The following is a 12,580-nucleotide window of genomic DNA, read 5'->3' as shown; positions in this document are numbered from 1 at the left end:
CTAATCTCTCTTCTCTCTTCCGCTTCTAATCCGCCTTCTTCTTTCGACATTCTTTGGCGGAGTGGCCAAGCTTTTCACAGTAATAGCACTTCATTTTCTTCTTTCGGTCAGCGTCCTCTAACTTCTTGAACTCCTTTAGCTTGTCTTTTCCAGGCTTGTCTTTGGCCACCAATGCCTTCTCGTCAATTTGCGTAAAGAGTTTCTCTCGAGCCTCCTCTTGAAGCAGGAGTGGGCCAAGCTCCTAAAAGGTGATTGGCTTAGTCCGTTGACCCGCAGTGACCGTAGTCACAAAACTTTTGAAACTCCGTGGCAACTTGTGGAGTGTGAGCAACGCCAATTGACTCGAGTCCACCTTCTGACCAACCGCTGCGAGCTGGTTCCGCACGACTTTCACCTTTGTCAAATGGTCATGCACTCTCTCACCCTCATTCATATCAAGATTATAAAGCTGATGCTGAAGAGTAATGATACGAGTTGTATTATCGGTTTCATACAGCTCCTTCAGTATGGCCCACGCCTCTGAAGACGTCTCTGCCAACTGGATATGAGGAATCATAGCATCTGCTGTCGTGCCAATTAGCATTGCTAAGGCTTGAGCATCCTCTCCTCCCATGCACTGAGTTCATCCGCATCTGCTTCAAATAAAACTTCACCTCTTTTGTCCACAATGTCCACCGGCTTCTCCTCGGTCCCAATCACTATATCTTCCACAGCTTTCGTGCCAACCGATGGCTTCGTATCTTGACTTTCCAGATTGGATAGTTCGTCCCATCGAGCTTTCCAGCTTCACCAAAATTGGGAATAAATGAAGAAGGAAGATGACTGGAGAAGGAGGAAGGACAAGCAGGGGGTGTAGAGGCTTCTGAACGCTGATCCATCTCGGTGAATAGCAAACTGAAAAACTGAAGCAAAAAAGATGTACTGACCTCCCGTGCTAGCCTGAGCTGAAAACAGAATCGCCTTTCTGCCAAGGGACTCATTCCTTCAGAGAGTGCTTTGATGAAGAAGAGTTGAGAGCCTATGGCTCTGATACCATGTTAGAAATCAAGAAGGAATGAATCACTCAAACCTCCACCCAAGATCTCTCCAACTCTTACACACACTCAACTCAGATAGATGATCACAGATGCAACAAACACTCTCTCATAAATAAATATGGACGGAGAGAGAAAGAGAGTTTATTCATCCACCAGATGGTGGGCAGAAAAATAGCCAAGGGAGCAGTACAAACACAGCAAAGTGTTGGAGAATATTGATGGACTTTCTCTCTCAGCCACTCCTCCAGATCTGAGTGCTGAACACAGCCTTGGAGAGGGGCTTTAAGTCTTGCACTGGATGCTGGAATGAATGGAGGAGTAGGCCTTTTATAGGCCCCTTGAGTTGACCCACCAGCAGGGTCAGTACCCTATCTGGTGGCCGACTACATGGGCCCTAGAAAACCGACCAGGGTTGGCCCTGGTCGGTGGCCCTGGTTGGGCCGACTTGGCCTGCCACAGGCCCCTATATAAGGGTGCCCTGTGCAGCCAGTCTGCGCTGTTGCAGGAGCCTCCATGTGAGGCCTAAAGCCCTGTTTTACCTGCTGTTGCAGGCTGCAACCAGCGCGTGTGCTGGTTGCCTATGATGCCGGCCTGAGTCGGCTTCAAATAAAACTTCACCTCTTTTGTCCACAATGTCCACCGGCTTCTCCTCGGTCCCAATCACTATCTTCCTCAGCTTCCGTGCCAACCGATGGCTTCGTATCTTGACTTTCCAGATTGGATAGTTCGTCCCATCGAGCTTTCCAGCTTCACCAAAATTGGGAATAAATGAAGAAGGAAGATGACTGGAGAAGGAGGAAGGACAAGCAGGGGGTGTAGAGGCTTCTGAACGCTGATCCATCTCGGTGAATAGCAAACTGTAAAACTGAAGCAAAAAAGATGTACTGACCTCCTGTGCTAGCCTGAGCTGAAAACAGAATCGCCTTTCTGCCAAGGGACTCATTCCTTCAGAGAGTGCTTTGATGAAGAAGAGTTGAGAGCCTATGGCTCTGATACCATGTTAGAAATCAAGAAGGAATGAATCACTCAAACCTCCACCCAAGATCTCTCCAACTCTTACACACACTCAACTCAGATAGATGATCACAGATGCAACAAACACTCTCTCATAAATAAATATGGACGGAGAGAGAAAGAGAGTTTATTCATCCACCAGATGGTGGGCAGAAAAATAGCCAAGGGAGCAGTACAAACACAGCAAAGTGTTGGAGAATATTGATGGACTTTCTCTCTCAGCCACTCCTCCAGATCTGAGTGCTGAACACAGCCTTGGAGAGGGGCTTTAAGTCTTGCACTGGATGCTGGAATGAATGGAGGAGTAGGCCTTTTATAGGCCCCTTGAGTTGACCCACCAGCAGGGTCAGTACCCTATCTGGTGGCCGACTACATGGGCCCTAGAAAACCGACCAGGGTTGGCCCTGGTCGGTGGCCCTGGTTGGGCCGACTTGGCCTGCCACAGGCCCCTATATAAGGGTGCCCTGTGCAGCCAGTCTGCGCTGTTGCAGGAGCCTCCATGTGAGGCCTAAAGCCCTGTTTTACCTGCTGTTGCAGGCTGCAACCAGCGCGTGTGCTGGTTGCCTATGATGCCGGCCTGAGTCTCTCTCTCTCCCCAGCCCTCCTACCTCTCACTGCCCCTTGTCCCCTCAAATCGGGGGCTCACAGGTGCGCACAGTGAGTTTCTAACACAGGGACACCTATTGTATCTATGATGTGTATCAATGTGTTTTGATTCCGCTTTCTTCATTTGTTGTCTCTGTTAATAACAAAAATGATTTAAGCGTGCTTGAACACCATGAATTGAGAACGTTGTTAGTACCTGGGGCTCAACCTATCAGTATTCCACGTTATAGGATGAGCCAGCTTGAGGAGGATGAGTTAGCTTTACAACTACAAGATTATCTGAATATGGGCTATATTCACCCAAGTAAATCACCATGGGGTGCACCTGTCCTCTTAAGAAAGAAGAAAGATGGTTCGCGGAGAATGTGTATAGATTATAAACGACTAAATAAAGTGACTATTAAGAATCGATACCCTCTTCCTCGTTCCAATGATTTGATAGACCGTTTGGCTAGAGCGAAGTATTTGACTAAGATTGATTTGCGTACGGGTTATCACCAAATCCGTATCCACGCTAAACACATAGATAGAACCACATTTCGAACTAGGTATGGCCACTACGAGTTTCTCGTATTACCTTTTGGCCTAACCAATGCTCCTGCTACCTTTCAGCAAATGATGAACGATTTGTTCCGAGATTTTCTGGGCAAATTCATTGTCGTGTTCTTAGATGACATCTTGGTATATAGCCGAACGCTAAAGGATCACATTGAACACCTCCGGATTGTCTTAGTTATTCTAAGACAGCATAAGCTCTATGCCAAGATGAGTAAATGTGACTTCTTTATGAAGGAGATCATTTACTTAGGACACAAGATTTCTTCTGAAGGTATTAGCATTGATCTAGATCGTATCCAGAAGGTTTTAAAATAGCCCATCCCTCAAAGAAACAAATTCGTTCTTTCCTAGGATTCACGGTTTTTCTACGGAAGTCTGTGCGTGATTATTCGAACATCACGGCAGCCTTGACCAACATATTGAAAGGTCGTGGAGACGCAGGTCTACCAGCCGATCTCTTGGAATGATGCATTGAACAAGGTTTTTGAAACCTTAAAGCTAACTATCAAGGAAGCTCCTATTCTTGCATTACCTGATCCTACCCAGCCTTATGTTTTAGAGGCCGATGCGAGTGATTTTGTGATTGGAGCAGCTTTATTCCAAGAGGGCAGACCTGTAGCTTTTGAGAGTAAAAAGTTAGACGATACCCAATATCGTTAGCCCACACTAGAAAAAGAACTATATGCAGTTGTGTATGCTCTAAAGGTTTGGAGACACTATTTGTATGGTTCGAAGTTCCTTGTATTGACAGATCATCAGTCAATCAAGTATGTGTGTGACTCGTCTGAATTGCGGGGACGAAAGGCTAGATGGGCAAAGTTAATGCAAGATTTTGATTTTGAAATACATTATCGAAAGGGTTCCATGAATAGTGTAGCAGATGCCTTGAGTCAAGTCAAGTTTGTAAATGCAATGTCATTTACGGAAATATCCTCAGACCTATTTCAATCCTTGAGAGGGCTTTGCGCAACTGATAGTCATTTCAGTTCTTATTGGTAGAAGGTCCAGGATGGGAGCTCCATGGTTGATCAAGACTCGGGGATTATGCCACCTATGGTACAAGCGGCAGGAGGTCAATGGATGATTGGGAACGGCTTGCTGTTCCGTATGGAAAGATATGTGTGCTAAATGTTTCGGATCTTCAATCCAAGATTCTCTGGGAGTGTCATGATGCTCCTAGTGCTGGACATATAGGTATACATCGAACTCTGTCTCTTGTGAAACATACCTTTTATTGGCCTGAGATGCGTGCATTTATTGAAAACTATGTGGTAGGTTGCCGAGTTTGTCAGGTTAGGCAGAATGTCTTAGAAGCGCGGATTTATTACGACCATTGCAAATCCCGAGTAATAAATAGGAAAGTATTTCCATGGATTTCATTACCGGTTTGCCTAGAGTGCGCAAGGGTCATGACTCCATTTGGGTCATAGTGGACCGTCTCATAAAAATGGCTAGATTCATACCTACTAGATCGACCATATTAGCTGTTCAGTTGGCTCACGAGTTTGTCGACCAATTGTTTAAGCTATATGGTTTGCCTTCTAACATTGTCAGTGACAAGTACTCTAAGTTTACAAGTAACTTTTGGACACTTGTTTTTAAGAAGTTGGAAACTACTCGAAGTATGAGTTCCTCAGATCATGGACAATCTGATGGCAGTACAAAGAAGGTCAACCAATTGGTTGAAGATATGCTTTGGGCATATGTTTCTAAGAGATAGTCTTCATGGGAAGATTATCTCCCCATGATAGAATTTGCTTATAACAGTGCAAAGCATTCAAGTACTGGTTACAGTCCTTTTATGCTTATGTACGGGTTTCAACCTAAGTCACCAGTTATGGTTGGGTTCAAGGAAATTCAAAATTATGCTGCAAGGACATTCTTACAAGACATGCAAGAAATGTTGCAGTTTGCCAAGGAGTCTATTAGAAGTGCCCAAGATCGGGACAGAATTTATGCTAATAGACATCGTTCACCTAGAGAGTACTTTGAAGAGACGATGGTATATTTACGTATTCCCAAGGAATCCAAGAGTCTAAGTACTGGTTTGGTTCCTAAAAAATCCCCCAAATACTATGGTCCTTTCAACATTATTAAAAGAGTTGGACCAGTTGCATATAAACTAGAATTGCCTCCTGATGTTAAAGTACATCCAATGTTTCATGTCAGTAGACTGAAAGAGTTACTGGGTGCAGATGATCAACTTGTTTCTCCTCAAGAAATAGTAGAGGTTACAGACTTGACCTTTATTCCACACGAACCTGAGAGTATTATTGAATTTTGTGAAAGACAGATTCGTAATAGAACTATCACGGAATACAAGATCAAGTGGAAGGATCGTGTTGAGGAGGATGCAACATGGGAGACATTACTGAACCTCCAAAGGACATTCTCGGGTTTTTTAGTGAATATGCACGGATTGGTATCTGACGTGTACTGGGGTACACAAGACTAGCTCAGGTAGCTTGGGGAGGCTTAGGGCTAGGCAGGCCTGATTCTCAGGTTGAGTGGCAAGGGTACGAACCAGTTAGAGGTCTTCGCTATTTTTGGCGCATTGGGCCCGAGTCTATATAAGGGGCCCAGAGGTTCAGTTCTCAGAGAGCCGAGGGGAGCAAGTCTCGTTCCTAGGTGCTAGGTCTGATCCTGGATTGAGTCGCGGACGCGCACTTGCATCTTAGTGTAGCCCAAGGCCCAACAGCAGATTCCAGGCCTCTAGGCGCCACCTGGTGGTATGGGACACCAGGCCGGTTAGGATCTGGTTGTAGCTCAGCTTGTGGCTCGGAGGGGACATCTTCTGATTCGGGATCGCATCCTGTAGATGTCATGGTTGGGTGGTGAGCAGCCTGCTCAGATTCCTCACGTTTGGTGTGTTCTTGTGTTTGCTTGTAGATCAGAGGTTTCAGGAGTGCTGGGGACGTGTCACACCTCCTCGTCTCCTGCAGTCGTGATGAATGGGATACTACCAACACCCTTCACACAGCATGTCCGGTTATCCCCCACAGTTACCTTTGGAGTCACCAATCTTTCTTATTGGACATGTGCTTTGAGGCTCCACTATCCACATACCATGTTGGAATGGTCACCTCCCCATCTGTAAGCCCCCATATGAGAGAGCATGGGGGAGGTAGACCTGGAGAGATTGGGGCTGTCACATGGGCAGCACAAGAGCTTCCATGTGGGCAGCTGTCAAAGCAAAGGACAGGCGTATGGCCTACAACAAGGCCCTGTGAAGGGCACGCTGACAAGCAGGGTATGGCCCCACTGTACGGGGCTGTACAGAGGCTTATCAGATCTGTACGGCATTGGAAAAAGACCTGGCAGAGGCACAACAGGACGGGGCTGACCAGCACCCTGGTCGGCCAGTCATAGGGCTGGTAGGGCTGGTTCCAGCCAGCCTACCATGCCTAGAAATGGCAGGGCAAAAGGGGGCTGGACCCCGCATATATAAGAGGGCATCAGCCCTTGAAGTGAGGGCCAAAGCCCTAGTTTTGTGGGCCAGGGGCCCTGGTTAAGTGAGCCCTTTCAGGGCAGTTTTATAGCAGCCTGGTCGACCTGATTGGGTCGGCCAAATTCAGGCTGCTGGTCGGTTTTTTTGGGGCAGGCCTTGTGCCCTATAAAAGGAGGGCCTCCAGCCCTCATTCATCATCACTTGCAGTAGCAGTTGGGGAGCAGACAGCAGCAGCACCTAGCCCACCCAGACTGAGCTCAAGGTGCTGCCCACCTAGGCTGGCTTCTGGACAGCAAGGTGAAAGGGATCTAGACAGAGAGTTTACATTTGCTCGAGGTGGAGCACGCAGGCTCAGAGATCTAGAAGTGCCAGGCTTGTAGTAGGAGAACCTTTTGGTATTGTATCCTGCCCTACTTTCTAGACGGATGGAAATATAAAGTGTTGCTTCTATATTTGTCTCTGAGCATTGTCTATTTACTGGCTTGCACATCTATGCACATAAGTTAAGAAGTTTGTGATTCCACACCCACACCACACTATGTGAGCTCCTGGGCTATTCTATCAGTCTTCCGATGTGCGTACCCTCTGTTGGGTCATTTCTAACATACCAGCCCTCCTTGCCTTCGCTAACTGCATAGGCTGAGCAGTACTCAATAATGATAAAAAGTGCGCCGGTAGTGATGTTGGCCGATTCAGTCTTTGGCTCCTCATTGGCTTTAGACTCCTTCCGCTTGAGCTTTGCCTTCTTCTTGTGGCATTCCTTAGCCGAGTAACCAAGCCTCTCACAGTAGAAGCATTTCATCTTCTTTTTCTCTGCATCCTCGGTCTTATTGTTCTTGGAATCCTTGGACTTGTTGTTCCCTGGCTTGTCCCTTGCAACAAGTGCTTTCTCGTCCAATTGATTGGATAGTTTCTCCCGATCTGCCTCCTGCAATAGTAAAGGGCCAAGCTCTTCAAATGTGAGAGGCTTGGTCCTCTGTCCTGTAGTGACTGTCGTCACGAAACTTTTGAGACTTCAAGGTAGCTTGTGTAGTGTCAGCAATGCTAGATGACTTGAGTCTACCTTCTGACCAACTACTGCGAGCTGGTCCCTTACCACCTTGACTTTCGTCATATGGTCATGAACGTTGTCTCCCTTACTCATATCCAGATTGTACAACTGATGCTGGAGAGTGAGGATCCAAGACGTGTTATCTGTTTCGTATAGATCCTTCATGATGGCCCACGCCTCTACAGACGTCTCCACCATCTGAATATTGGGAATTACTGTGTCTGCCGTCATCCCTATCAGCATGGCTAGGGCTTGGGCATCTTTCTCTTCCAACGCTGCGAGATTGTCCACATCTACTGGAATCAAAATTATTTCCTTCTTGTCCAAAACATCCTCCGGCCTTTCATCAATACCCGTCACAAGCTTCTAGAGTTTCTGAGCCATGAGATGACTCCGGATCTTCACCTTCCATATGGGATAGTTAGGTCCAACCAGCTTCCTAGACTCACCAAAGATGGGGATGAATGAGGAAAGAAGATGAGAAGAGGAGGAGGAAGGACGAACATGGGATGAAGAGGCTATAGATGGTTCTTTCTCTTCCATCTTCGCATAATAGCGCACAGCAAACTGAAAAATGGACTTGCAGCAGAAAACTTGACCATGCAGCAAGCCTGAGTGTCGATTGGAGTCGCCTACTTGCTTAGGAACTCCTTTCTAGAGCTGGACACCTTGCTCTGATACCATGTTGGAAATCGGAGGATAGAATCTCTCACACCTCTCTTCAACCTTCAGCTCAAAGAACACTCAGAAACACTCACAGATAGAGATCTATGTAGACAGCAAGAGAGAGAGAAACTAAGAGTATATTGATCCACCAAGTGTGGAAAAACTGAGCTCACAAGAACACCTCACAAACTGAGGCAAGTCTGCTGGAAAACTCTCCTCACTTTCCTCCTGGATGCACTGTCCTTTGTAGTAATAAGCGGGCTGGAGTGAGAGAGGAATGAGGGGGGATAGGACCCCCTTTTATAGCGCTTGGGCTGGGCCAAAACAACTGACCAGAAGGGGCCGATTCAGCCCCTTCAGCTGACCTGGGCAGCATGGGGGGCCCTGCAGTCGGCCATTTGGCCGACCAATCAGGCCCTAATCTAGGCCTATTTAAGGCCCTGCTGTAGGGCCTTTGCTGCCCTACAGCCAGCCTTCTTTCCAGGCCCTTGTGAAGGCCTTATGTGCAGGCCCCCTATGCTGTAGTGGTGCCTACCCTTCCCCAATACAATCTACTGCCCCTTTGTCCCCTCAAATCCGGGGCTCACATGTGAGGTCAGTGATTTCTAACAGAACTGTGCTTTCGTGCTGGAAAGGATGGTCTAGAATTGAGGTCTTTCATGCTGGAAAGGATGGTCTAGAATTGAAGTCTTTCATGCTGGAAAGGATAGTCTAGAATTGAGGGCAGCCATGGAGACAGAGGTCAATTGCATTCTGAAGAAGCCGTTTGGAATTGGTAAACATGCCACTAAAACAATAAGTAATTAGCACCGAGTAGGTTTACAAAGACAAGATAACATCACGCAAATCTCAAACTACATTTAGAGGTTATTGCAATACAGAGTGAGCTGGTGATTCCAACACCAAACGTTCAACAATAGGATATTATTTCTTGTCATGGTCAGAAAGAAGCAACAAGAAGCAACAGAGACCGAATTTAGGCTGTATGCATGGCGATCTGCATGTCTATATGGCGGAAATGGATATTAGAGGACATGAATGTTCCACAATTGAAGACTACAATATTCCAATATGAAAACCAAAGTTGCATTATAATCGAGCTATGCCATAAAGGCTCAAATCAATGAGGTCATGAAGCCAAAGTCCTTTGGGGATAGAACAGGCATGGAATGGAATTCAATTGCCTCTTGAAAAGCAACATAGGGGATTTTGTGGACATGCCACTAAAACAGAAGGTAGTTAGCATCAAATAGATTAGGCTGACATGTCCACCAAGGTTCTTACAAATAAGCTAGAGGATCTCATTAGATGCAAGGGTATTGGCCCACAACCAAGTCATGGAACAGAGGCTTAGAATTGAATTTGTCAATACTTACTTGCAAACGAACAAACTAGGAGATAGAGAGTGCTTTTTGGAGCACCACACTATGGTCATTTTCATGTAAAATTGTTGCTTTTTAAGCTAATTCTACAATAAAATTTTCAGGGATGCCGGTTATTTTGGTAGGTAGCCTAGGTGGATAGAAGCCAGCCTATCGAAGTATGGTAAGAACATAGGCCCTGCTTGGACACTCTTCTTCCTCCTCTACCCAGCACATGCTGCTTGTCTGGGCTGCTCTAGTGCTTTAAATGGGGGAACGATTTGCTTTCATTGACCATAAATCTGTCTATTGCCAACCTTGCAGACAACCAAGCCGACAACTTAGAGATCAATTTTTCCCTGGAATGATGTCTGATATGGCTATGTTGATGCTCTAGTATCCATGTTCTGAGTGCAAATCAAGAGAGCAACAAGTCACGGTCCTAGGCTTCTTTGGGTTCTCATGTCACGTGTTCCCATTCTTTGAGGGAGTCTCATTCCAAACCGTATTTTTCTTTGTCAGATGTCATAGTATTTGAGGCGTTCATCATGGCAGTGGATCATCCAAAATGCAACAACGTTCAGGCTCATGGTAGCTGAAAGGCCCCCCAACAAGTAATGGATGGACGTCTGTCTACGGCTTGCAACAAGGCTATCCACCATGAAAGTCCCCACTGCTTGCTCCCAAAAAACTTTAAAGCTCGATACCAAAATGCATGCATGCAACCTGCCCACTGTATCTGACACATGCACATGCTATTTACTAACAGTGCAAGCATTAAAAAAGTAATGACCCAAAACAAGTGAGTACAAGTACTCGTGAGCACTGCCTTAGGTTTTGCCAGACGCAAACAATTGTCAAGATGAATAGATGATGCAACCGCTTGCAAATGCAAAGAGATTTGCAAACGCTATGTGTGTGCAAGAGAGAGAGAGAGAGAGAGAGAGAGTTCTTAAAAAATGAAAGTGTGTGTGGGTGTGTGTGAGAACCAAAATAGAAGGGGCCACTTGGCAACAAACTGTGTGGGACACTTTTTAACAAAACTATTAGTATAGCCCTGCCTGGAAGGCAGTGCTAATAAGCGAAGTGCTCATATGCACCTAATGTGGGGCATTGGTTGCAACTTGCTTCTACTTTAATTATGTATTGCTAAGCCAATATAGACTGAAGTGACTAAAAGACAAACAAGGTGAATGATAATAAATCATTCATAAGGCCTGCCCATAATCTAAAATACCAAAAAAGAAGATGAATTGAATTTGTAGCGCAAAAAAGATGATAAATTGAAAGCTCATGTGTGAGAGAGAGAGGGGGGGGTGGGGGGGCGGGGGGGGCGAAGGAGAGAAAGGCTAAAAATATGGAGGTTTATAGAGAAGAAAATAGCAAAGGGATCATAAAATAAATTCTAAAATCGAAAATGACCATTTTTTGCTTCTTGGTAATAGCCTTCACTTAGACCTACCTCATGGCAGGCCAAAAAGGCCGACTGCTCCTGATGATGATTGAGCCATTCTGAGGTTGAGGTTGAGGTGGAGGTGGAAGTGCAGGTGGAGCTGGGGAGGCTCTGCTAAGGCATTGAACGACGAGCTTAGGTCCACGATTAATGATCAATGTTTTTAATTCGAAAGAAGTTGCTCTTCCGCGGTTTTTTGGGTCTCACCAAAAATTTGACGTGTGCAAATTGCAATGGTTCCGTTTTCTGATCCCCTAGTTGTCTCCAGTTTTCTAAATGCATCTCAATTAATGTGTATGATGGTTGAGATTTCGAAGCTTACTTCCAACCTTCTAGGAAGACTGAGGCTGCCTCTGGTGACGTAATAACAATCCACTCAAAGCTGCGTTCTGGTAAAATAACACAGCGTTATAAGTTAAAACCATCTCCAAATAGGCGAGAATTACCCTTCACAGTCTTCTAGCGCATTTGAATTGACATACCACGAAGAAAAGTTGGTAGTCGCTCAAAATCCGGCCCTTCTTTATGCTCAATAAGCGGTAGCTCCAAACTAGAAATTCCATGGGTACGCTGAAAGTAATAAAAGGACGCAATTATCTGTTTTAGAGAGCCCTTGATTCGAATAGAAAGAACAGCGAGTCGCCTGAGAGATCAATTCAAGCTGAGAAGGGTCGCTGGATCCTACCAGGACACTTATCAGCTTGGCATTTTTCCCTTTCTCACGGGTCGCAACTACGGACGTCGACAATGCGTTTGCGCCCAAAAATGGTGCGCTTACGGCCTGAACTGCAAGGCGTCTGAGATGCAGATCCACTACAAAAACCAACCAAACGATGAAAGGCCGTCAAAGTGTGAGGATTGAAAAGCAAAGAATCTGGTGCAAAAACAGGAAATTTGTGTTTGAGTAGACTGGGAAGAAGGTGGCAGAAAGAAACCAGAAACTTGGCGTCGAGAGGAGGAGAAGGAGAGAGGGGAAGGGACTCGCATCTCCATCGCCATAGCCATTGAAGCTCCAACTCCCTAGTAGTCAAGGAGTGTAAAAGGTCGCTCATTACGTGGAACATGGATAACTAAATGATGGTTACCTACCTTGATTGTGGAACATGGATATATAACTAGCGGCACAAGATTGTAATAGGCACACTTCCCACTCCACATTTGCATTGTCCGTTTTAGAGGAAATAACTTCTCGCACACACCCCACTTCTCCCCGCCGCCAACCCACCCACAGTTGCACCAATCCAAGACTGATGTAAGCTGCTGCTGCAGCATTCCTTGACAGCCAATAACTAGACTACTTCAAGATTGGGCTGTCGCAGATAGTTTGGACTCGCAACAGCAACCGCGCGTCAAGCTCCCTTGGCTGCCGCCGGTTGGTGTGAACCC

The 12,580-nt window shown here is 46.0% G+C and overlaps 1 protein-coding gene across 4 annotated transcripts in view; it reads right to left on the bottom strand.

The window, feature by feature from the left end:
* HEMD (uroporphyrinogen-III synthase family protein) overlaps window positions 1-12,260 on the bottom strand; it is a 34,553-nt gene extending 22,293 nt beyond the window's left edge. For all 4 annotated transcript variants that reach the window (XM_087385977.1, XM_087385976.1, XM_087385978.1 and 1 more), the window contains exons 1-4: window positions 12,130-12,260; window positions 11,880-12,007; window positions 11,677-11,764; window positions 11,517-11,583 (exon numbers count right to left, since the gene is read on the bottom strand). In XM_087385977.1, the coding sequence (XP_087242103.1) occupies window positions 11,517-11,583; window positions 11,677-11,764; window positions 11,880-12,007; window positions 12,130-12,199 (353 nt within the window). In that variant the 5' untranslated portion in view covers window positions 12,200-12,260. The remainder of the gene's footprint in view (window positions 1-11,516; window positions 11,584-11,676; window positions 11,765-11,879; window positions 12,008-12,129) is intronic.
* Window positions 12,261-12,580: the final 320 nt, after the last annotated feature.

Source organism: Dipteris shenzhenensis, chromosome 15, assembly GCF_047967505.1.
Source record: "Dipteris shenzhenensis isolate YYH24624 ecotype China chromosome 15, Dip_SZ_1.0, whole genome shotgun sequence".
NCBI classification, from domain to species: Eukaryota; Viridiplantae; Streptophyta; class Polypodiopsida; order Gleicheniales; family Dipteridaceae; genus Dipteris; species Dipteris shenzhenensis.
The sequence above is the reverse complement of the archived record's forward strand: the minus strand, read 5'-3'. Positions and strand labels throughout refer to the sequence as shown.